At 36.9% G+C, this 26,842-nt stretch overlaps 1 protein-coding gene across 1 annotated transcript; it reads left to right on the top strand.

The window, feature by feature from the left end:
- The first annotated feature begins 12,530 nt into the window (after positions 1 to 12,530).
- On the top strand, positions 12,531 to 19,581 carry LOC130465985 (plant-specific TFIIB-related protein 1-like). Its single transcript, XM_056834760.1, has 6 exons — positions 12,531 to 12,893; positions 13,017 to 13,295; positions 13,552 to 13,657; positions 14,375 to 14,533; positions 15,033 to 15,458; positions 19,335 to 19,581. Exons 2-6 carry the CDS (start codon positions 13,291 to 13,293, stop codon positions 19,431 to 19,433), a joined length of 795 nt encoding a protein of 264 aa, XP_056690738.1. The 5' UTR covers positions 12,531 to 12,893; positions 13,017 to 13,290; the 3' UTR covers positions 19,434 to 19,581.
- The last annotated feature ends 7,261 nt before the right edge of the window (positions 19,582 to 26,842 follow it).

Genomic DNA, 26,842 nt, shown 5'->3' with positions numbered 1-26,842 from the left:
CTAAAAAATAAAGTAACTATTTTTAACACAGATATAGTTACTGTTTTAAAGTTATAGTAACTTTTAAAAAAATATAGTTACTCTAAAAACTAATACTAACATAAATATAACGAGCATTCCAGTGACTATTAAAAACACTAAATTAAAGGTGACTATATCATTTATATACTAACTATGTGAAACACTAACCCTAATTTCAACAAAACAACAAACATCTCAAATCACTCAACAAAATAATAACTATTGTACACATATAGTAACTATTGAACACATATAGTAACCATTAAAATAATATAGTAACTATTGTACACATATAGTAACCATTAAAATTACATCGTACCTCTTTAAACCATACAGTTACTGTATTACTCATATAGTTACTATTTAAAATCGTGAAGTCACTGATCGAATTCGCGAAGTGAAAACGATATTTCGGTAAAACACAAACATTAATTTCTTCAAAACAACAAATATTTTCAATTTTAAATAAAAATAGACTTAAATTTTTTTAAAAAACAACAAACCGAGATGTGATCTCTAAAAATTCTTGCGAAGATTTGTAGGCGAGCGCAAATTCTTCGAATCGATTTCGGCAACGACGAATCTCCTTCTTGATCTACTACTTCCTCCAATTTTTCCTCATCTAATAGATCCAGTTGTAAAAATTATAAGATAATTACGAAGAAAATCGAACAAAACCTAGAAATTTGGGCTAAATTTTGAAAAGCATAGAGAGAAAATGAAGAGAGAGAAAATGAAAGAGAATGAACAGAATGTAGATCTGAAATTTTGAAAAATAAAAAAGTTTAAAACGTATATAAAGTGGGCTAGCCACAAATCGCATTGAAACTTTACAAAACACATAGTAACTCTTTAAAACACATAGTTACTGTAATACACATATAGTTACTATTTAAAATCACAAAATAATTGTCACATGACATTTACATATGTTACCCATACAAATTACTCTGTTGCCCTGGTCCATGCTAAGTTAGCATGGACCAGGTTTATATTAGTGTAAATATCGGTGCTACTTGTATCGTATTTTAGGTTACTTCTTGTATTGTTAGAGGATACTTTAATTTATTTTTAAAAGAAGGTTATTTTGTTCTGGTTATTTTGGGTCACTTATTACTCCGTATATGCTTTGGTGTTACTTAAATTTATACTTCGGGTTTCATATCACTCTAACCTTATTATACCTTTTTAGTAGCTCCAACTTACACCATAATAATAAAGTCCATCGTAGGTTGCTTATCATAATATTTAATATTTAAAGTTACTTCTTGTGTTTTTAGGGGTTACTTTATTTAAAAAAGAAGGTTATTTTCTCTTTATTGTTTTGGGTCTTACTATATGTTTCGGTGTTACTTGTGAGTGTATTTTGAAGAAAAATAATGCCCTTGGTCCAAGTATGCATTTCATGTTAAGTCTAATAAATGCGGTTCAGTATTAATTAACAAGTTAATAATTCAGTGAGATCAAGTGAACTGAATGCCTAGCTAGAGGCCGCTTCAGTTCAAGTGGAATTAACAATATTAATCCACAACTTACTCTTGACTGAACCCGTAGGGTCACACAAATAGTACGTGAACGAATCAAGTATTTAAGTGAATATATTATTCATTAAGTACTCCATTTATGAACATTCGGAAACGACAGATCTCTGTTCCAGTGGGAGCTGAAATTGTCAAAAGGAAAAATAAAGCACTCTACGGAAATGATGATATTGCCGAAAACAGAAAAATAGTTCATGACGGAAATAAAAATATTATCCAAGTCGTAGATGTTGCCGGAAACAAAAACATGGCTCGTATCGGAAAATATTATCTAAAATAGAAATATTGCCGGAATTGGAAATATTGCCGGAAAAGGAAATATTACCGGAATAAAAAATATTGTTGGAAAAGGAAATTATTCCCGTAATCGGGAATATTAACGGAAACATAATTTTTTTTTCGAAACGGAAATGAATTCCGGAATCGGGAAACGAATCGGAAGCTCGACGAGCGACAAGCCGGCAAGAGAGCCGGACCATCGCTCGACAAGCAGGGCAACACCATGGGCCGCGCCCTGCGAGCAAGACAACAGTCATGGGCCACGCAAAGCTACTAGCAAGGCAGCAGCCTCATGGGCCGCGAAAAGCTGCGAGCAAGGCAGCAGCTCATGGGCCACGCCAAGACTGCGGCAAGGCAGCAGCTCATGGGCTGCGCCCAGCCAGCGAGCAACAACTACAAGGCCTGCCGAGGCGAGTGCCACAACGTACTGGGCCAAGGCAACGCGCACACCAACGTGGCCCGTTGTGGCTGCGTTGGGTTGTTTCGTCTTGGGTTCCAAGAAATATCCGATTGCTTAATTCCCAAGTAATCTTGGATTAAGTATTCCTAGTTTTACTAGAATTCAATAATTAAGAGTTTAATTAATGTTGCAATTCTAATTGAATAAGAATTTCAATCCTAGTAGGGTTGGTAATTCTATTCCTAGTAAAACTCAAATTCCTTATTTCCTACACTATAAATATGAGGCTAGGCCCTCATAATTATATACATCAATTGAATTGAAATCATATTCTTTATTCCCATTGTGTTCAAGGGAGAACATAATACAAGCCTAACCGAATACATAAAATATTAAGTAAAATCCTAGTTGGTTAAACCTAAGGCGGATCCGAACGTGATGTGGGCTTTCTATGGAGGGGCAACGTCTGGGGCTCTAAACACTTGTTCTTGTTCGGTTTGGGAGCAGCTAGGGAAGGCACACATCACATTGTATGTCACCTAAATTATGCTAATTGACTATGTGGCAAATAATTTGGATTCTGGCTTTATGGTTTTTCCGCATGAATTATATTATTGTATTATTCATAACCTAACAGTGGTATCACGAGCCTCTAATTAATTTCATAATCAATTATAGTTAACATGGATTAAATTTTATAAATTTGCAATGAATTAAAGGGGTGATTAATTTTATGGATGTAATTGATTTCAAATTCGTACGATTATTTGATTATATGTTCGCAAGATTTTTCGGCAGTTTTGTCAAAAATGGTTGAAATCTTATGTTTTTATAGTGAATTTCGCATGTAAACGACGTTTTAAAATTTTGACAAAAATCAAAGATTTGACTCCGAACCCAGAATTCCCGAATTCGAACCGTAACTATGACATTTCAGAGGTTTTAGTTTTTTGAATGCAAAATTTGTAATTTTTATGATGTTAACTTAAATATTTGCGAATCTTGTATGTAAATCTTGAATCTATGATTGACCTACTGTATATGTTTAACAATTTTAAGGTCCAATTTTTTTTTTAATTATACAACCTAATTTATAATTATAATTAATTTGTTGAATTTCAAATAATTTAGAACTTGTTTTGAATTTCATAATTAATTGATAATTTAATTAGGATCCTATGATTAAAAACCACCATAAAATTTGTTAAAATTGAAATTTTTTAAAATTTTGTGACCTAGATTTTAATCCTAAGTAAATATGTAATCGGAAATTAATATGAATAATAAATTTTCGATTTTTCGCCTAAATTTAGTGAAATTAATATGGATTATTAATTTGTCGTTAAATTTAAATATAAAAGTTTTTGATTTTTATAAATCGTTCATAAACTTGCACGCACAAAGCAATGGAAGCTAAGTGTTACCCTTAAGGGGTGTTGCATAGTGCGGGCATGCAACGACGAGCATGGGAGCTCGTCGCCCATGCGATACTAGGCTGCGAGCAAGCACGAGCATGCGCGCGTGGGCACGGGCCTGTGCGGTGTGTGTTGTGCATTGTGATCGAGCAAGGCGACGAGCGTCAAAGAGCAAGGCAAGAGGCAGGGCAGCAACACAATGAGCAAGGGAGCTCGCGTGCCGCTGCCCCAAGCCCCCTACCCAGCGCACAACAGCAAGCACAACGTGGGCTGTTGCGTTGCTCGCTGTGATGCATCACTCGGCCAGCACCAAGCAGGCCATGGGCGCTGCTGTGTGGCTTGCTTGGGCGAGGCGTGGGCTTCGGCCTACGGCCTTGCCTTGGCACGTTGGGTCGTTTGTTTGAATTTCGATTGAGCGTCGATTTTAATTAAATTTCTTAATTTTAATTTTTCTCGAAATTTAATTTTGATTAATTTAATTATTATAAATTATTTTATACTAATTATTTTAATAAAATTAAAACCTTGGTAAAATTATAATTAATATTAAGGGATTTAAATATTATTCTATATGAGCTTTAAATTTTAATTAAATTTGTGAGTTTCCGGTTGGATTAGGAAATAAAATTTTATGTTTGAAATTCGCAAAGCATGTAAATTCTTGGTTTTAGTGGGAGCTTTTAGTCATTAAACTCTTGATTAGGTCTTTCTTCCTTTAAGGTTAAAACAACTCGAGTAGAACTAATAAGGTTGAATAATTTGTAGATTGTTGGAACCTTTTATTAGTTGCTGCAAATGTTCATGTGATGCATGATTTGTCTACTAACTTGCTATGTGGGCTATTCATTGATAAATGAATGGGTGAATGGTATATTGTAAATGTACTGTTTTGCAGGTTATGGAAAATGACTAGTCTGACCCAAATAGGATAGAAAAGATGGTCTGCGTTGAAGGAAATAGTGCCCTTGGTCCAAGTATGCATATAATATTAAGTCTAATAAATGCGGTTCAGTATTAATTAACAAGTTAATAATTCAGTGAGATCAAGTGAGCTGAATGCCTAGCTAGAGGCCGCTTCAGTTCAAGTGGAATTAATGATATTAATCCACAGCTTACTCTTGACTGAACCCGTAGGGTCACACAAATAGTACGTAAACGGATCAAGTATTTAATGGCATTAAATACTCCATCTATGGATATTCGGAATCGACGGATCTTGGTTTCAGTGGGAGCTGAGATCGTCACAAGCAAGAAATGAATACTCCGGAAACGATTATATTACCGGAAACGGAAATATGGATCGTATCGGAAATATAAGTATTATCCATGTCGTAAATGTTGCCGGAAACGGAAACATGGTACGTATCGGAAAATATTAATGGAAATGGAAATATTGTCGGAATCGGAAATATTGCCGGAAACGGAAATATTGTCAGAATCGGAAATATTATCGGAATCGGAAAATAATTCCGGAAACGGAAATATTAAATATTTGTTCGAAACTGAAATTAATTCCGAAATCGGAAATATTAAATATTGTTCGTATCGGAAATAAATTCTGGAATCGGGAATTTAATCAGAAGCGTATCGTACGAATTAGCATCGGACGAGGCCTGCCAGAAGAAGGCCCAGCACGAAGCCGGGCCATCGCCCAGCAAGCCAGCGCGCTGTTAGGTTGTGATACATATGACATTACATAGATCATGCGGAAACAACCATTAACCCAGGACAACATATTATTTACACATAATCATATAGCATAATTTAGATGCATACTCTTTGTTGCGTGCCCTCCCTAGCTGCGCCCGAACCGAACAAGAACAAGTCTTTAGGACTCCAAGTGTCGTCCCTCCGTAGATAGTCCACAGCACGTCCGGATCCGCCTTAAGATTGACCAACTAGAATCGCCCTTAAGGTACTAGAAAATTTCGGCACTTTATGAGCAAGATGTGTGTTTTAATTTTCTCTCAAAAAACTCACTTTTGAATACTTTGAAACTCGTTATAAATTGTGAGCCCTAGCCTCATATTTATAGGGGTATGGAAAGGGAATCGAAATCCTATTCAGATACAAATTAATTAAACCTAGAATCCTACAAGAACTCTAATTTAATTAATTTATCAAATAGAATTAGGAATTTAATCATTAACCGAACTCTGCATGTTTTAGGAAACGTGCACGATCACAAACACTTGCACACACACGCACGGCAGCCACGATGGGCCCCATGCGTGCGCGCGAGCAGCAGCCCACGCAGCGCCCGCGCGCGCTGCGCGCTGCGCGTGCTGTGCGCGCTGTGCGCGCTGCGCAGCCTGCTGGGCCTGGCCTTGCGCTGGGCCTGGCGTGGCTGTTTGTGCGGCGCGCTTGGCTTGCTGGGCGATGGCCTGGCTTCGTGCTGGGCCTCGTCCGGCAGGCCTCGTCCGATGCTTATTCGTACGATGCGCTTCCGATTAAATTTTCCGATTCCGGAATTCATTTCCGATACGAACAATATTTAATATTTCCGATTCCGGAATTAATTTCCGTTTCGAACAAATATTTAATATTTCCGTTTCCGGAATTATTTTCCGATTCCGGTAATATTTCCGATTCTGACAATATTTCCGTTTCCGGCAATATTTCCGATTCTGGCAATATTTCCATTTCCGATAATATTTTCCGATACGTACCATGTTTCCGTTTCCGGCAACATCTACGACTTGGATAATATTTATATTTCCGATACGATCCATATTTCCGTTTCCGGCAATATCATCGTTTCCGGAGTATTCATTTCTTGCCTGTGACGATCTTAGCTCCCACTGAAACCAAGATCCGTCGGTTCCGAATATTCATAGATGGAGTATTTAATGCCATTAAATACTTGATCCGTTTACGTACTATTTGTGTGACCCTACGGGTTCAGTCAAGAGTAAGCTGTGGATTAATATCATTAATTCCACTTGAACTGAAGCGGCCTCTAGCTAGGCATTCAGCTCACTTGATCTCACTGAATTATTAACTTGTTAATTAATACTGAACCGCATTTATTAGACTTAACATAGAATGCATACTTGGACCAAGGGCATTATTTCCTTCAGTCTCCCACTTGTCCTTAGGGACAAGTGTGCATTTCCTAATTCCTTTGTCGCTCGATGCTTGCTCTTGAACATAAGGTAAGAGTTGTCATCCTTATTATGTCCAGAGGTGTTCCTCGGTTTCAGAGTTCAACTGATCAAATAAACAGATAATCATAGCCTATGATTCATCCGAGCACGGCCATGCATTTCACAGTTTCTAGCTCTCCGAGTGGCCTTGTACAACTTTTAAGCATCTCATCCCGATTTATGGGAGGACAATCCCAATCTTGCGATCTTGAGATTAGACTTCGTTTGATAGGTGATTACCTGAGCGTTGCCTTTATAGCCTCCTTTTACGGTGCGACGGTTGGTCAACGTCAAAGCAACCAGTTCTCAAACAAGTAATCTCAAATCACTCAGGTATTGAGGATTTAGTGTCTAATAATTTAATGAAATTTACTTATGACAGACTTTCATCTCTTACAGTAAAGTTTCATAGGTCTTGTCCGATACTAGTCTTCCCAAAGTAAGTATCTATGCAAATGATTATGACATTGCCATGTCCACATAGTTCAAGAAACAGAACTACTAGTCATCTTGCATTCTAATCGTCTAACGTTTTCTATGCGTCCAATTTTATAGAAAACTCCGATTAGGGACCATTTTCAACCTTTGACATTCAAGTTCACTTGATAGACATTTCTTAGTCACAGGACTGGTCCTGACAGTCTATCTTGAATATATCGTCAAATTGAAGGGACTCATCATTTAATAAACCACAAATTAAATGGAAAAATGAATTCTTTTTATTTATTGTGAATGATTAACCAATAATGTTTTACAAAGTATTAAACTTTAAAACTTTAAAACATCAAACAAGGACATCAAAGCCATTCTCCAATATGCTTGATTCCCATAGCTGCAGTGTGCGAGTTGTGCTTCGCCTGCGGCAGAGGTTTAGTTAATGGATCTGATATGTTGTCATCAGTTCCAATTTTGCTTATCTCGACTTCTTTTCTTTCAACGAACTCTCGTAGAAGGTGAAATCTACGAAGTACATGCTTGACTCTCTGGTGGTGTCTAGGCTCTTTTGCCTGTGCAATAGCTCCGTTATTATCACAATACAGGGCTATTGGTCCTTTAATGGAGGGGACTACACCAAGTTCTCCTATGAACTTCCTTAGCCATATAGCTTCCTTTGCTGCTTCATGTGCAGCAATGTACTCCGCTTCAGTTGTAGAATCCGCAATGGTGCTTTGCTTAGCACTTTTCCAGCTTACTGCTCCTCCGTTGAGGCAGAAGACAAACCCAGACTGTGATCTAAAATCATCTTTGTCGGTTTGGAAACTTGCGTCCGTATAGCCTTTAACAATTAATTCATCATCTCCACCATAGACCAGGAAGTCATCTTTGTGCCTTTTCAGGTACTTCAGAATATTCTTGGCAGCAGTCCAATGCGCCTCTCCTGGGTCTGACTGGTATCTGCTCGTAGCACTGAGTGCGTACGCAACATCCGGGCGTGTCCATATCATAGCATACATTATTGAACCAATCAATGATGCATATGGAATCCCATTCATTCGTCTACGCTCATCAAGTGTTTTTGGGCACTGAGTCTTGCTTAGAGTCATTCCATGAGACATGGGTAGGTAGCCTCGCTTGGAGTCCGCCATCTTGAACCTATCAAGCACCTTATTGATATAAGTGCTTTGACTAAGTCCAATCATCTTTTTAGATCTATCTCTGTAAATCTTGATGCCCAATATGTACTGTGCTTCTCCTAGATCCTTCATCGAAAAACATTTCCCAAGCCAAATCTTGACAGAGTTCAACATAGGAATGTCATTTCCGATAAGCAATATGTCGTCGACATATAATACTAGGAAAGCAATTTTGCTCCCACTGACCTTCTTGTATACACAAGATTCGTCTGCGTTCTTGATGAAACCAAAGTCACTGACTGCTTCATCAAAACATATATTCCAGCTCCTGGATGCCTGCTTCAATCCGTAGATTGACTTCTTTAGCTTGCATACCTTTTTAGCATTCTTTGGATCCTCAAAACCTTCAGGCTGTGTCATAAACACAGTTTCTGTTAAAACGCCGTTTAAGAAAGCAGTTTTGACATCCATCTGCCATATTTCGTAATCGTAATATGCAGCGATTGCTAACATTATCCGAATAGACTTTAGCATTTCAACTGGTGAAAAGGTTTCATCGTAATCCACACCGTGGATTTGCCTGTAACCTTTTGCGACCAATCTAGCTTTGAAAACTTCAAGTTTCCCATCCTTGTCCTTTTTCAGTTTGAAAACCCATTTGCTTCCAATGGCTTGGTAGCCATCTGGCAAATCGACCAAATCCCATACTTGGTTTTCAGACATGGAGTCTAATTCAGATTGCATGGCTTCTTGCCACTGCTTGGAGCTAGGGCTCGTCATAGCTTGCTTGTAAGTCGCAGGTTCATCACTTTCAAGTAATAGAACGTCATAGCTCTCGTTCGTCAAAATACCTAAGTACCTTTCCGGTTGAGATCTATATCTTTGCGATCTACGCGGGGTAACATTTCTAGATTGACCATGATTCTCACCAGATTCTTCTAAAGATCTCTGAGTTTCATCCTGAATGTCATCTTGAGCATTCTCTAGAGTTTGTTGTTCGACTCGAATTTCTTCGAGGTCTACTTTTCTCCCACTTGTCATTTTGGAAATGTGATCCTTCTCCAAAAAGACACCATCTCGAGCAACAAACACTTTGTTCTCAGATGTATTGTAGAAGTAATACCCCTTTGTTTCCTTTGGATAGCCCACAAGGATACATTTGTCAGATTTTGGATGAAGTTTGTCTGAAATTAATCGTTTGACGTATACTTCACATCCCCAAATCTTAAGAAAAGACACATTTGGAGGCTTTCCAAACCATAATTCGTATGGAGTCTTTTCGACAGCTTTAGACGGAGCTTTATTTATAGTGAGTGCAGCTGTATTTAGTGCATGTCCCCAAAATTCTAATGGAAGTTCGGCCTGACCCATCATTGACCTGACCATGTCTAGCAAGGTTCTATTCCTCCGTTCTGACACATCGTTCCATCGTGGTGTTCCAGGAGGAGTCAATTCTGATAGAATTCCACATTCTTTCAGATGGTCATCAAATTCATAGCTCAGATATTCACCGCCTCTATCAGACCGCAGTGCCTTAATCTTCTTGCCTAATTGATTCTCTATTTCACTCTGAAATTCCTTGAATTTGTCAAAGGATTCAGACTTATGCTTCATTAGGTAGACATAACCATACCTACTGAAGTCATCAGTGAAAGTGATAAAGTAGCTGAAACCACCTATAGCATTTGTACTCATTGGTCCACATACATCTGTATGGATTAAACCCAATAGTTCATTTGCTCTTTCTCCTACTTTAGAGAAAGGTTGCTTTGTCATTTTGCCAAGTAAACATGATTCGCATTTACCATAATCCTCTAAGTCAAATGGTTCTAGAATTCCTTCCCTTTGAAGTCTTTCTAAGCGTTTCAAGTTTATATGGCCTAATCGACAATGCCACAGATAGGTGAGATCTGAATCATTCTTTTTGGCCTTTTTGGTATTTATGTTATATACTTGTTTGTCGTGATCTAATAAATAAAGTCCATTGACTAATCTAGCAGATCCATAAAACATCTCTTTAAAATAAAACGAACAACTATTGTCTTTTATTAAAAAGGAAAATCCCTTAGCTTCTAAGCAAGAAACTGAAATGATGTTTTTAGTAAGACTTGGAACATGGAAACATTCTTCCAGTTTCAAAACTAGCCCGGAGGGCAACGACAAATAGTAAGTTCCTACGGCTAATGCAGCAATCCGTGCTCCATTTCCCACTCGTAGGTCGACTTCACCCTTGCTTAACTTTCTACTTCTTCTTAGTCCCTGTGGATTGGAACATAAGTGTGAGCCACAACCTGTATCTAATACCCAAGAAGTTGAATTAGCAAGTATACAGTCTATAACGAAAATACCTGAAGATGGAACGACTGTTCCGTTCTTCTGATCTTCCTTTAGCTTCAAGCAATCTCTCTTCCAATGCCCCTTCTTCTTGCAGTAGAAGCATTCGGATTCAGAAGTGGGTTGATTGACCTTCCTCTTTGCAGATTTGGCGCCAGTTTGCTTAGTTGGGCTGGCCTTGTTGCCACCTTTCTTAGCATTCCTCTTCTTTCCAGATTTCTTGAACTTGCCCCCACGCACCATAAGCACATCCTGCTTATCACTTTTGAGCGTCTTTTCAGCGGTCTTCAGCATACCGTGAAGCTCAGTGAGCGTTTTGTCCAGACTATTCATACTGTAGTTCAGTTTGAACTGATCATACCCGCTATGAAGAGAATGGAGGATGGTGTCTATAGCCATTTCCTGAGAAAATTGCTGATCCAGCCGACTCATATTCTCAATGAGTCCAATCATTTTGAGAACATGTGGACTTACGGGCTCGCCTTTCTTAAGCTTGGTCTCAAGAATTTGCCTATGAGTCTCGAATCTTTCGACTCGAGCCAGATCTTGGAACATGTTCTTCAACTCACTGATGATTGTGAAAGCATCTGAGTTGATGAACGTTTTCTGCAGATCCGCACTCATGGTGGCGAGCATTAGACATTTCACATCCTTGTTGGCATCAATCCAACGATTGAGGGCTGCCTGAGTGACCCCGTCGCCTGCAGCTTCGGGCATCGCCTCATCCAGGACATACTCCTTTTCTTCCTGCATAAGAACTATTTGCAAGTTCCTTTGCCAGTCAAGGAAGTTTTTCCCGTTCAACTTCTCCTTTTCGAGAATTGATCGAATGTTGAATGAATTGTTGTTTGCCATATTAAAAACTACAATTGAAAAGAATAAACAAATAAATAACCATTCACAGTTTCTCTTAATAAACTTAAATTCTAGCATACATGCATAATTCAATGTTTATTAAGCATTTTATTCAAATTATGTGTTCCGGCAGGTGTGAATAAAATGATTCCAAGATCCTAAAATCATTGAAGAACTAAGCACAGTTTGTCGACTTAATCCTAGAATATCTTAGGTAAGCAAAAGCCTTTTGCTAATAGTCTAGAAACTATTCTTGGTTGATAGGTACGTCTAAGAACTTATTAGGTAAACCTATCGAATTTGCCACGACATAAAAGGACTCCTTACTTATATCGTTGAGTTTCACCAAAACTAACATGTACTCACAATTATTTGTGTACCTTGCCCCTTTAGGACCAATAAGTAACACCTCGCTGAGCGAAAACTATTACTAGATTGATGTAAAGGATATCCAAGCAAGTGTATATTTTGGCATGGCACCTTTTAACTCAATTTTTAAGTTTGGAACTTAAGGCTCTTACTATGTTGGTTAGATTTTAAGTGAACTAAAATCCTTAATCATGCAACATAATCAAGCTTTTGATCTCATGCATTTTAAGACATATTTAAAAGCAATAAATAACTTAAAACATGCATAAGATATTTGTGATCTAGTATGGCCCGACTTCATCTTGAAGCTTTAACTTCAAAGTCCGTCTTGAAAATCTCCGTGGGAGGCACCATTTTCTTCAAATAGGATAAGCTATAACTAATTACAACTATTTGATGGTACGCAGACCATATTTGAATTGAAAAATAACTTTGGTACTTCAGACCAATTACATTCAAATTAATGGTACGCAGACCATATTTTCTATCCTATTTGGGCCATACTAGTCACTTCATAACCTGCAAAACAATACATATACAATATATACACTAGTAGAAAAAACCCCTGTTGCAGCCCCCTTGTTGCAGCGTACATGTATTAATACGCTTCAACAAGCAGTTGGTCAACGCGGGTCAAACCCTTTAAAGGGTTGTTGCAGCGTACAAATTAATTGTTCCCTGCAAAAACGTTTGTTGCAGCGTACGTTGTAAAAGCCCCCTGCAATAGCCCGTTACTGTTGCAGCGTACGTCCTAAAGCCCCCTGCAATAACACATTGTAAAAGTCTTTCGCTACAACCCAACCAGGTTTAGTTCAATTTAGACCAAATTAATTAAAAAAACTCTAGATCTAAAATTTCATACTCCCACCTCTCAACTCCCTTCTTCTTCCCTCAGCTTTACTGCGTCGCAATCAATGTAACTTCCTCGTCGGTGGTTCTCGCCTCCTCGCCAGTCGCCGGTGGGTCCTCTTTTCTCGCCTCCTCGTCAGTCGCCCTAGAGCTGAACTTAGAATTATTTCAATCTGAAAATTTTCAAAGCTTGCTCAAATTGACCTTCCCCCTTCTTCTTCTTCTTCCCTCAGATCTCCTCTACGGACCGGCAAACACCACACTCAGCGGCGGACGTGAGGGCATACCCAGACGACCACGCACACTTCTTTTTCTCTCTCCTCTCACCTATACCGGAAAATAAAACCCTAGAAGTCATGGGGATGTTCCCGTGTTTCAATTGCTCAATATTCTGACAAATTCGTTCCAAAGTTAGCAGGTCAAGGAGGTTTCAGAAGATTGGAGTTGGGGTTCCCATCTGCTGCAAAAGAAATTCATTGATTGATTTTGAGGAAAGAACAAGCGCAAATGAGGTATAATCTTGTTTGATTTGTTAAATTTATGCAATTATTGAAAACTTTGTTGGATTTTTTGTTTAAATATTATGGTAAATGTGGTTTGTAATAAATTTAATTAGTTGATTTACTTATGCATATGGTTCATGTAGTTAATTTCTTTGTTTAATTGATTGATGAATCTGAATTTGAGTTTGAATCTTCAGATTGTTGATGTGGCTTCTATTTTGGGGTTGGACCGTGATATTTCTGATCATGCTTTCCAGTTGTTTAGGGATTGTTCTTCTGCTACTTGTTTGAGGAATCGTAGTGTTGAAGCTCTTGCTACTGCTTGCCTTGTTCAGGCTATTCGTGAGGCCCAGGAGCCCCGTACCCTTCAGGTTTATCTCTTGTCCCTGATAACTGGAATTTTGTTTTAATTTACCTGAGGAGTCGTCAGTATTACACTGATTATTATAAGGGGCTCATTGGAGAAATATGTTATGTTACATTCTGAGTTCAGTTCTTCAATTAATGTGATATGTTGGGGGTTGGTTGGGACTTGGAAGTGTTTGTCTTGGTATAAAACTATAGTGAACATTTTGCAATTGCCTTTTCTGTTCTTGTTCTCCATTAATTAAGTTCTGAAAGACGATCCATTTATGAATTTCTGATTGCGGTTGTCTTTGCGAAATTGCACATGTTATCCATATTTATTTTCCTAATCAACTTCACACCTCTCCCTGTGAAACTAGTAATGAAAATGGAAATCCTACGAGTTCTAAAACTGAATACGATACGCTGACTTTTTTCTTAACAGTATGTTGTTCCTTTTGGGGTTCTTGTTCTGCTTAGATTGTGTCCCGAATGCTAAGCCATTTGCAAATTGCGCTTTTTTCTCATCCGTAACCACCTTTGCTTCATCTTTATGCCTAAACTACTAGTGCAAATTGCAAAATTAAACAATTTCCGAGTTTGAACTCTTTGAAAACTGAAAATGCTCATTGTATTTGCTAGTAATTGAGTGGGAATTGGTTTAAGATAAGTTGCATATGCGATAGAAAAGAACACTTGATTTTAAGGGCATCTGTAAATGGGTATCTTATTTCATGTAACAGGAAATCTCAATAGCGGCGAACCTCCCTCAGAAAGAGATTGGAAAGTATATCAAGATCCTGGGTGAAGCTCTACAACTCAGTCAACCAATTAATAGCAATTCTATAGCTGTACATATGCCTAGATTTTGCAACCTTCTCCAGCTTAATAAATCCGCTCTGGTACTTGAAAACTCCTGCTGATATTTGCTAATACGCATCGGTGGCTGATATAATATGTATACTTTTGGAAACTGGTAGGCATTTCACCCAGCTGATATGCTAATAAGAGTAAATTATGAAGAATCATAAAACTTCTGAGATACCATCTTTACATTGTAATATTTGCTCCTTTCCTGCTTTTGCTTCTTATAATTGAAGGATTTTCAACATTGATCTTGCTAGTTCAATGGACTTGAGTAACACATTTCATTATTTCAATATTTAATGCTGTTAAATCATCTGTTGGCTCATGGCTGTTGCATTATAATCAGAAATGGGGAAAGCTTGTTGCTTGTCAAAATTGCCTTGAATTGTGCTCCTCTGTTGCATTTTCGTCATTTATTTGGTGGCTATGTGATTGAGAACCATCACATTATTAAGTTTTCATTCCAGAGAAATTTATTTCCCTAGTTTTGACTCATTTCTACATCATATGACTTACTAGTTTGTTATGGAGTAGGAACTTGCAACTCACATTGGAGAAGTTGTGATAAACAAATGTTTCTGTACGCGTAGGAACCCTATAAGTATATCAGCTGCTGCTATTTATCTGGCCTGTCAACTAGAAGATAGACGCAAGACGCAGGCAGAAATTTGTAAGGTAACAGGTCTCACTGAGGTCACACTCAGAAAAGTCTATAAAGAGCTGCTTGAAAACTGGGATGATCTTCTACCGTCTAATTATACTCCAGTTGTCCCTCCTGAAAAGGCATTCCCAACTACTACTATAGCATCCGGCCGTTCTGTAACCCCTAGAGCCGAACCACCAGAAATTCCTACTTTAGACCGGGAGAGCAAGCAGCCCAAAACGAATCAGATTTCCGAGACAACTCACGTGGACAGGGTCAAGGGAGAGAATGACAGCAATACCCCCAGTACAAAAAAGGTATCCTCGTTATAGGACTCATTTTATTCTCATTGATTCGTTATAGGTCGTATTTACTTTTAACTAAAGAACCTAAGGACTATTTGATTCTTATTACATGATTAATATGCATAGCTTTAACTTTCTAAAACTCATTTGAATCTATTTATGCACATTTAAGGCTCATTGGATCGTTATAGATCATATTTAGAGCTAAAACGACATTTTCGCTCCCAACTTTGAACTAAAGATCCTAAGGACTCATTTTATTCTTATTACATGATTAATGTGCATAGTTTTAACATTCTAAAACTCATTCCAATCTATGTAAGCACATTTAAGGATAATTGGGTCGTTATAGGTCATATTTAGAGCTAAAATGACATTTCCGCTCCCCAACTTTGAACTAAAGAACCTAAGTACTCATTTTATTCTTATTACATGGTTAATATGCTTAGTTTGAAGTTTCGAAAACTCATTTCAATCTACTTATGCACATTTAAGGCTTGTTTGGTCGTTATAGGTCATATTTAGGCTAAAATGAGCATTTTCGCTCCCAAATTTTGAAAAAAAAAACCTACGGACTCATTTTAAACTTACTAAGTGTTTTATATGCTTAGTTTTGACTTTCTAAGACTCATACCAATCTATTTATGCACATTTGAAGCTCATTGGGTCGTTATAGGTCATATTTAGCATAAAATGACATTTTCGCTCCCAACTTTGAACTAAAGAACTTAAGGACTTATTTTAAACTTATTACATGATTAGTATGTTTAGTTTTAAGTTTCCAAGACTTATTCCAATCTACTTATACACATTTAAGGCTTGTTTGGTCGTTATAGGACATATTTAGGCTAAAATGACATTTTCGCTCCCAACTATGAACCAAAGAACCTAAGGACTCATTTTAAACTTACTAAATGTTTTATATGCTTATTTTTAACTTTCTAGGACTCATTCCAATCCATTTATGCACATTTACGGCTCATTGTGTCGTTATAGGTCATATTTAGGCTAAAATGACATTTTCGCTCCCAACTTTGAACTTAAGAACCTAATGACTCATTTTAAACTTATTATATGATAAATATGCTTAGTTTTAAGTTTCTAAGACTTATTCTAATCTATTTATGCACATTTAATGCTTGTTTTATCGTTATAGGTCATATTTAGGCTAAAATGACATTTTCGCTCCCAACTTTGAACTTAAGAACCTAATAACTCATTTTAAACTTATTATATGATAAATATGCTTAGTTTTAAGTTTCTAAGACTTATTCTAATCTATTTATGCACATTTAATGCTTGTTTTATCGTTATAGGTCATATTTAGGATAAAATAAGGCATTTTCGATCCCAACTTTAAAATAAAGAACCTAAGGACTTATTTTAAACTTATTACATGATTAATATGCTTAGTTTTAAGTTTCTAAGACTTATTCTAACTACTTATACACATTTAAGGCTTGTTTGGTCGTTATAGGACATATTTAGGCTAAAATGACATTTTCGCTCCAAACTATGAACTAAAGAACCTAAGGACTCATTTTAAACTTACTAAATGTTTTATATGCTTAGTTTTGACTTTCTAGAACTCATTCCAATCCATTTATGCATATTTAAGGCTCATTGTGTCGTTATAGGTCATATTTAGGCTAAAATGCCATTTTCGCTCCCAACTTTGAACTTAAGAACCTAATGACTCATTTTAAACTTATTATATGATTAATATGCTTAGTTTTAAGTTTCTAAGACTTATTCTAATCTATTTATGCACATTTAATGCTTGTTTGATAGTTATAGGTCATATTTAGGCTAAAATGAGGCATTTTCGCTCCTAACTTTAAAATAAAGAACCTAAGCACTCATTTTAAACTTAATACATGTTTAATATGCATAATTTTAACTTTATAAGACTCGTTCCAATCTATTTATGCACCTTTAAGGCTCATTAGGTCGTTGTAGGTCAAATTTAGGCTAAAATGACATTTTCGCTCCCAACTATGAACTAAAGAACCTAAGGACTCATTTTAAACCTACTAAATGTTTTATATTCTAGTTTTATCTTTCTAGGACTCATTCCAATCCATTTATGCCCATTTAAGGCTCATTGTGTCGTTTTAGGTCATATTTAGGCTAAAATGACATTTTCGCTCCCAACTTTGAACTTAAGAACCTAAGGACTCATTTTTAAATTATTATATGATTAATAAGCTTAGTTTTGAGTTTCTAGGACTTATTCTAATCTACTTATACCCATTTAATGATTGTTTGATCGTTATAGGTCATATCTAGGCTAAAATAAGGCATTTTCGCCCCCAACTTTAAAATAAAGAACCTAAGGACTCATTTAAAACTTATTACATGTTTAATATGCATAATTTTAACGATCTAAGACTCGTTCCAATCTATTTATGCACCTATAGGCTCATTGGGTCGTTATAGGTCATATTTAGGCTAAAATGACATTTTCGCTCCCAACTTTGAACTAAAGAACCTAAGGACTCATTTTAAACTTACTAAATGTTTTATATGCTTATTTTTAACTTTCTAGGACTCATTTCAATCCATTTATGCACATTTAAGGCTCATTGTGTCGTTATAGGTCATATTTAGGCTAAAATGACATTTTCGCTCCCAACTTTGAACTTAAGAACCTAATGACTCGTTTTAAACTTATTATATGATAAATATGCTTAGTTTTAAGTTTCTAAGACTTATTCTAATCTACTTATACCCATTTAATGCTTGTTTGATAGTTATAGGTCATATTTAGGCTAAAATGAGGCATTTTCGCTCCTAACTTTAAAATAAAGAACCTAAGCACTCATTTTAAACTTAATACATGTTTAATATGCATAATTTTAACTTTATAAGACTCGTTCCAATCTATTTATGCACCTTTAAGGCTCATTAGGTCGTTGTAGGTCATATTTAGGCTAAAATGACATTTTCGCTCCCAACTATGAACTAAAGAACCTAAGGACTCATTTTAAACCTACTAAATGTTTTATATTCTAGTTTTAACTTTCTAGGACTTATTCCAATCCATTTATGCACATTTAAGGCTCATTGTGTCGTTATAGGTCATATTTAGGCCAAAATGACATTTTCGCTCCCAACTTTGAACTTAAGAACCTAATGACTCATTTTAAACTTATTATATGATAAATATGCTTAGTTTAAGTTTCTAAGACTTATTCTAATCTGTTTATGCACATTTAATGCTTGTTTGATAGTTATAGGTCATATTTAGGCTAAAATGAGGCATTTTCGCTCCTAACTTTAAAATAAAGAACCTAAGCACGCATTTTAAACTTAATACATGTTTAATATGCATAATTTTAACTTTATAAGACTCGTTCCAATCCATTTATGCATATTTAAGGCTCATTGTGTCGTTTTAGGTCATATTTAGGCTAAAATGACATTTTCGCTCCCAACTTTGAACTTAAGAACCGAAGGACTCATTTTTAAATTATTATATGATTAATAAGCTTAGTTTTGAGTTTCTAGAACTTATTCTAATCTACTTATACCCATTTAATGCTTGTTTGATCGTTATAGGTCATATCTAGGCTAAAATAAGGCATTTTCGCTCCCAACTTTAAAATAAAGAACCTAAGGACTCATTTAAAACTTATTACATGTTTAATATGCATAATTTTAACGATCTAAGACTCGTTCCAATCTATTTATGCACCTATAGGCTCATTGGGTCGTTATAGGTCATATTTAGGCTAAAATGACATTTTCGCTCCCAACTTTGAACTAAAGAACCTAAGGACTCATTTTAGACTATTAGGACATTGTCATTAGTTTCTTGAATGTTAAAATGTGATATTTAATTTGTATTTAATCTAATGTTTAATTTAAATTTCTGTTTTTGTAAAGGTCTACACTCCGAGGATTGCGCCTTATGCGAGGAATTTGATGTGGTTCGTGAGCAATGGGCTAAGTTTTTTACCAACAAGTATTTATTATTGGCTTTAGCGCGCTTGATCGAGTTGGTTTAGTTGTTATAGAATAAATTTTATATTAAAATGTATGTTTATGTTGAAATTGGAACATATATTTAAATGTAATATGTGCACTTTGGTTTTGGGATATATAGTATACAAAACTCCAGTTGTTGTTTTTATATTTGTTATACAGGTTGCGTTATTCTATTATTGTTTTGACAGGTTTCGATCTATATTTGGTGCAAGGCACTCTAGGTATCCCTAAACAAAATTAGAATTTTCCCGCCAAAAGTGCTTTTTTGCAGCGTACATATATGTTGTACGCTGCAACAAGGGAAAAAAATTTGGCAAAAATTCAGACTTGTTGCAGCGTACAAATAAATGTACGCTGCAAAAAATTGAGTAATTCAGACTTGTTGCAGCGTACAAATAAATGTACGCTGCAAAAAGTTGAGTCTTTTGCAGCGTACATATATATGTACGCTGCAACAAGTCCAAAATTTTGCCAATTTTTTGGCACTTGTTGCAGCGTACATCTAAAAGCCCGCTGCAACAAGTCTAAAATTTTGCCAATTTTTTGGCACTTGTTGCAGCGTACATCTAAAAGCCCGCTGCAACAAATCACTTTTTGCAGCGAACATTGTACGCTGCAACAAGTTCAGACTTGTTGCAGGCCCCCCAGTTGCAGCATACGATGTACGCTGCAACAGGGGTCTAAAAGCCCGCTGCAATAAGGGTTTTTTCTACTAGTGATACCATTCACCCATTCATTATCATGAATGGCCCACATAGCTGGTTAGTAAAACACATTATGCATCACGTAAACATTTGCAGCAATTAATCAAGGGTACCAATAATCTACCAATTATTCAGTCCTTATTAATTCTAATCAAGTTGTTTTAACCTTAAGGATTTGTAGACCTAATCAAGAATTTATGACTAAAATACGCTCCCACTTAAACCAATAAATTTATATGCTTTACTAATTTTAAACATAAAAATGTATTTCTAGTCCAACCGGAAACATACAAATTTAATTAAAATTTAAAGCTCATATCAATTTATAATTGAATCCAAAAAGTTTAATTTAATTTCAGTCGTATTTAAATTAATTCATGATTTTAATTTTAGTAAAATAATTAGAATAAATGACATTTATTATAATTACAATATTCAAAATTAAAATCCAAGAAAATAATTTAAATTATTAATTTTAAAATTAATTAAAATTACGTGAACTGGAATTTTCAAATTAAACATTCAAAACGATCTTTAATCGTAACACAAACACCCTACGCGTTGCACGCCCATGGGCCGCACGCACACAGCCATTGCTGGCCATGTGCGCGCAGCCCATGCGCTCGTCGCATAGCTGCTGCATCCCCATCGCAAGCCTCCGCACGCATTGGTGCTCGCTGCGCGCGCCAGCGCTCATCGCACGCGAGCTATCGCTCGCAGTGCGCGCGCGACATCGCTCGCTGGGCGCGCGACATCGCTCGCTGGGCGCGCGACATCGCTCGCTGGGCGCGCGAGCCATCGCTCGCTGGGCGCGCGACATCGCTCGATGGGCGGGCGACATCGCTCGCTGTGCGCGCGAGCAATGCTGGCTGTGCGCGCGAGTCCTCGCTCGTTGTGCGCGCGAGCAATGCTGGGCGCAGCGCTCGTGGCACGCGAGCTTGCGCTCGCTGCGCGCGAGGCTGCGCGCTCTTGTGCGAGGCAGCGCGCGTTGTGGCGCAGCTCGCTTGCTGCCCACACGCGACTGCCTTGGCCCGCCCTTCGCCCATGCCCATTCGTCCATTGCTCGTGGCACACGACACAAGGCAGGGCTGCTGCCTTGTGCTCGTGCACTACGCCCTTGCTCATTGCATTCGTGCCGCACGGGCGACGAGCTCCCTTGCTCGTCGTCGCATGCCCGCATTATACAACACCCCTTAAGGGTAACACGAAGCGTCCATTGCTTCGTGTGTGCAAGTTTTATGAACGAATCGCATAAAAATTTAAAATTTATATTTAAAATTAATGACAAATTAATAAATAATATTAATTTCATAATTTTAGGGCGAAAAAATCGAAAATTTATTATCCAATTGATTTCCGATTGTTATGGATTCAAGTCTAGGTCATAAAAATTTAAAATTTATCATAAATTTACAATTTTTATGGTGGTTTTTAATCATAGGTTTCTAATTAAATTACAATTAATTATGAAAATCAAATTAATTCTAAATTATTCTAATTTTCAACAAATTAATCATAATTACAAATTAGATTGCATAATTAACAAGACTAGGCATTCAAACTTGTTAAACATATGCAGTAGGTCAATCAAAAATTCAAGATTTATCAACAAGAATCGCAAATATTTAATTTAACATCTTAAATTTACGAAATTTTGCAATCGAAAAACTAAAACCTTCGAAAAGTCATAGTTAGGCTTCGAATTTGAGAATTCTGGGTTCGGCAGAAAAATATTATTTTTTGTCAAAATTTTAGAATGCCTTTTACATGCGGAATTGACACAAAAATCACTCAATTCGGATGAGTAACGAAGAAACTGCCGAAAAACTGCGTACGTATAATTAAATAAACGCAATTTGCAATTAATTAACAATTACGAAAATTAATCACCCCTTTTAATTCTTGCAAATTTGTAATATTTAACCATGTTCATGCAATTTAGATTATGAAAATAATAAGGGGCTCTGATACCACTGTTAGGTTATGATACATATGACATTACATAGATCATGCGGAAACAACCATTAACCCAGGACAACATATTATTTACACATAATCATATAGCATAATTTAGATGCATACTCTTTGTTGCGTGCCCTCCCTAGCTGCGCCCGAACCGAACAAGAACAAGTCTTTAGGACTCCAAGTGTCGTCCCTCCGTAGATAGTCCACAGCACGTCCGGATCCGCCTTAAGATTGACCAACTAGAATCGCCCTTAAGGTACTAGAAAATTTCGGCACTTTATGAGCAAGATGTGTGTTTTAATTTTCTCTCAAAAAACTCACTTTTGAATACTTTGAAACTCGTTATAAATTGTGAGCCCTAGCCTCATATTTATAGGGGTATGGAAAGGGAATCGAAATCCTATTCAGATACAAATTAATTAAACCTAGAATCCTACAAGAACTCTAATTTAATTAATTTATCAAATAGAATTAGGAATTTAATCATTAACCGAACTCTGCATGTTTTAGGAAACGTGCACGAACACAAACACTTGCACACACACGCACGGCAGCCACGATGGGCCCCATGCGTGCGCGTGAGCAGCAGCCCACGCAGCGCCCGCGCGCGCTGCGCGCTGCGCGTGCTGTGCGCGATGTGCGCCCTGCGCAGCCTGCTCGGCCTGGCCTTGCGCTGGGCCTGGCGTGGCTGTTTGTGCGGCGCGCTTGGCTTGCTGGGCGATGGCCTGGCTTCGTGCTGGGCCTCGTCCGGCAGGCCTCGTCCGATGCTTATTCGTACGATGCGCTTCCGATTAAATTTTCCGATTCCGGAATTCATTTCCGATACGAACAATATTTAATATTTCCGATTCCGGAATTAATTTCCGTTTCGAACAAATATTTAATATTTCCGTTTCCGGAATTATTTTCCGATTCCGGTAATATTTCCGATTCTGACAATATTTCCGTTTCCGGCAATATTTCCGATTCTGGCAATATTTCCATTTCCGATAATATTTTCCGATACGTACCATGTTTCCGTTTCCGGCAACATCTACGACTTGGATAATATTTATATTTCCGATACGATCCATATTTCCGTTTCCGGCAATATCATCGTTTCCGGAGTATTCATTTCTTGCCTGTGACGATCTTAGCTCCCACTGAAACCAAGATCCGTCGGTTCCGAATATTCATAGATGGAGTATTTAATGCCATTAAATACTTGATCCGTTTACGTACTATTTGTGTGACCCTACGGGTTCAGTCAAGAGTAAGCTGTGGATTAATATCATTAATTCCACTTGAACTGAAGCGGCCTCTAGCTAGGCATTCAGCTCACTTGATCTCACTGAATTATTAACTTGTTAATTAATACTGAACCGCATTTATTAGACTTAACATAGAATGCATACTTGGACCAAGGGCATTATTTCCTTCACGCGCCACAACGCACCAGCCAAGGCTGCGCCAGGCCCACCGCAAGGCAGGCCCAGCGCCCGCCAAGGCTGCGGCAGCGTGTGGGCCTCGTGGCAATGGGCTGCGAGTGCTCGCGGGCTGCGCCCGAGCGCATGGCGCCCCTCGTGGGCTGCTGTGCGTGCGTGTGTGTGTTTGTGTTCATATACGAATCCTAAAGCTATCAGGATTCGATACATGATTAAATTCCTAATCCTAAAAGGATAAATTAATTAAATAAGAGTTCTACTAGGATTCTAGTTTAATTAATTCGTATCCTAGTAGGATTCCAGTTCCTTTTCCATACCTCTATAAATAGGTGCCTAGGGTCATAATTTATAGACACAATTGAAGTATTCTAAAGGTAAGATTTTGAAGAAAAAATCAGCCATACACTTGCACCTAATAGCCGAAATTCCTAAGCAACCTTAAGGGCGATTCTAGTTGGTCAAGCTTAAGGCGGATCCGGACGTGCTGTGGACTATCTACGGAGGGACGACACTTGGAGTCCTAAAGACTTGTTCTTGTTCGGTTCGGGCGCAGCTAGGGAGGGCACGCAACAAAGTGTATGCATCTAAACTATGCTAAATGATTATGTGTAAATAATATGCTTTCATGGCTTTATGGTTTTTCCGCATGATTTATGTTTTGTCATATGAATCATAACCTAACAGTGGTATCACGAGCCTCTTATTATTTTCATAATCTAAATTGCATAAACATGGTTAAATTTTATAAATTTGCAAAGAATTAAAAGGGGTGATTAATTTTCGTAATTGTTAATTAATTGCAAATTGCGTTTATTTAATTATATGTACGCAGTTTGTCGGAAGTTTCTTAGTTACTCATCCAAATCGAGAGATTTTTGAGTCAATTTCGAACCCAGAATTCCCAAATTCGAAGCCTAACTATGAATTTTTGGAGGTTTTAGTTTTTCGAACGCAAAAGTTTGTAAATTCAAGATGCTAAATTAAATATTTGCGATTTTTGTTGATAAATCTTGAATTTTTGATGGACCTGCTGTATATGTTTAACAAGTTTGAATGCCTAGCCTTGTTAATTATACAACCTAATTTGTAATTATGATTAATTTTTGAAATTCGAAAAATTTAGAATTAATTTGATTTTCATAATTAATTAATAATTTAATTAGGTATCCATGATTAAAATCCACCATAAAAATTGTTAATTTATGTTAAATTTTTTATTTTTATGACCTAGATTTGATTCCATGTTAATCGGAAATTAATTGATTAATAAATTTTCGATTTGTTTGCCCTAAAATTATGAAATTAATATCTTTTATTAATTTGTCATTAATTTTGACTTAAAAATTTTAAATTTTTATGAAAATGCTCATGAATGTTGCACGCACAAAGCAATGGAAGCTACGTGTTACCCTTAAGGGGTGTTGTATAGTGCGGGCACGTGACGACGAGCAAGGGAACTCGTCGCCCGTGCGGTACGAATGCAACGAGCAACGATGTGTGCAGCACGCTAGGCTCAACGCCTAGGCATGCACGTAGCACAATGGGCGAGGGCGAGGCACACAAGGCACTGCACGATGCGTGTGGGCAGCAGCACGCTGCGCCACAACGCACCATGCGCGCCAAGACAAGCAGCGGCCACGACGCAGCAATGCTGCGCGCAGCGTAGCCCGCAAGGGGTGCGTGTGTGCGTGGCCTTGTGCGTGGGAGTGTGTGGCTGTGCTAGGGATGTGCGACGATCAATTCTCACGGGGCATGGGCCTCGTAGCTCGATGGGGCTTGGGCGCAAGCCCAAGTGCCTCGTCTTGCAAAGTATTGATGCGTTTCGTTTTAACTTTAAATTTTCAGTTCGGAAATAATTTTAATTAAATTTAAAATTAATTATTTAAATTGTTTTCTTGGATTTTAATTTTGTATATTATAATTATTATAAATTTTAATTTATTCTAATTATTTTACTAAAATTAAAAACCTTGAATTAATTTAAATTCGACTGAAAATAAATTAAATAAGTGGATTCAATTATAAATTTATATGAGCTTTAAATTTTAATTAAATTTGTATGTTTCCGGTTAGACTAGAAATACATTTTTATGTTTAAAATTAGTAAAGCATATGGATTTATTGGTTTAAGTGGGAGCAATTTTAGTCATAAACTCTTGATTAGGTCTACAAATCCTTTAAGGTTAAACAACTTGATTAGAATTAATAAGGACTGAATAATTGGTAGATTGTTGGTACCCTTAATTAATTGCTGCAATATTTATGTGATGCATAATGTGTTTTACTAACCAGCTATGTGGGCCATTCATGATAATGGATGGGTGAATGGTATATATTGTATATGTACTGTTTTGCAGGTTATGAAGTGACTAGTATGGCCCAAATAGGATAGAAAATATGGTCTGCATACCATTAATTTGAATGTAATTGGTCTAAAGTACCAAAATTATTTTTCAATTCAAATATGGTCTGCGTACCATCAAATAGTTGTAATTAGTTTAATTATAGCTTATCCTATTTGAAGAAAATGGCGCCTCCCACGGAGATTTTCAAGACGGACTTTGAAGTTGAAGCTTCAAGATGAAGTCGGGCCATACTAGATCACATTTATCTTATGCATGCTTTAAGTTATTTATTGCTTTTAAATATGTCTTAAATATGCATGAGATCGAAGCTTGATTATGTTGCATGATTAAGGATTTTAGTTCACTTAAAATCTAACCAACATAGTAAGAGCCTTAAGTTCCAAACTTAAAAATTGAGTTAAAAGGTGCCATGCCAAAATAACACTTACTTGGATATCCTTTTTTCATCGATCTTGGTAATAGTTTTCCGCCATAGCGAGGTGTTACTTATCGATACTAAAGGGGTAAGGTACACAAATAATTGTGAGTACATGTTAGTTTTGGTGAAACTCAACGATATAAGTAAGGAGTCCTTTTATGTCGTGGCAAAATCGATAGATTTACCTAATAAGTTCTTAGACGTACCTATCAACCAAGAGTAGTTTCTAGAATATTATCAAAAGGCTTTTGCTTACCTAAAAGATTTTAGAATTGAGTCTAAATACATAATTTGCTTCATTCTTCAATGGATTTTAGGGTCTTGGAATCATTTTATTCACACCTGCCGGAACACATAACTTGAATAAAATGCTTAATGAACATTGAATTATGCATGTATGCTAGAATTTAAGTTTATTAAGAGAAACTGTGAATGGTTATTTATTTGTTTATTCTTTTTCAATTGTAGTTTTAATTATGGCAAACAACAATTCATTCAACATTCGATCAATTCTCGAAAAGGAGAAGTT

The sequence above is a fragment of the Spinacia oleracea genome, chromosome 1 (genome assembly GCF_020520425.1).
Source record: "Spinacia oleracea cultivar Varoflay chromosome 1, BTI_SOV_V1, whole genome shotgun sequence".
Lineage (NCBI taxonomy): Eukaryota > Viridiplantae > Streptophyta > Magnoliopsida > Caryophyllales > Amaranthaceae > Spinacia > Spinacia oleracea.
Note: the sequence above shows the minus strand (reverse complement) of the source record. Positions and strands in the feature narration are given on the sequence as shown.

Coding starts and splice junctions, on each gene's coding strand:
- LOC130465985 (XM_056834760.1), top strand. Junction 13,658..14,374: donor AGGAGCCCCGTACCCTTCAG/GTTTATCTCTTG, acceptor TTCATGTAACAG/GAAATCTCAATAGCGGCGAA. Junction 14,534..15,032: donor AGCTTAATAAATCCGCTCTG/GTACTTGAAAAC, acceptor GTTATGGAGTAG/GAACTTGCAACTCACATTGG.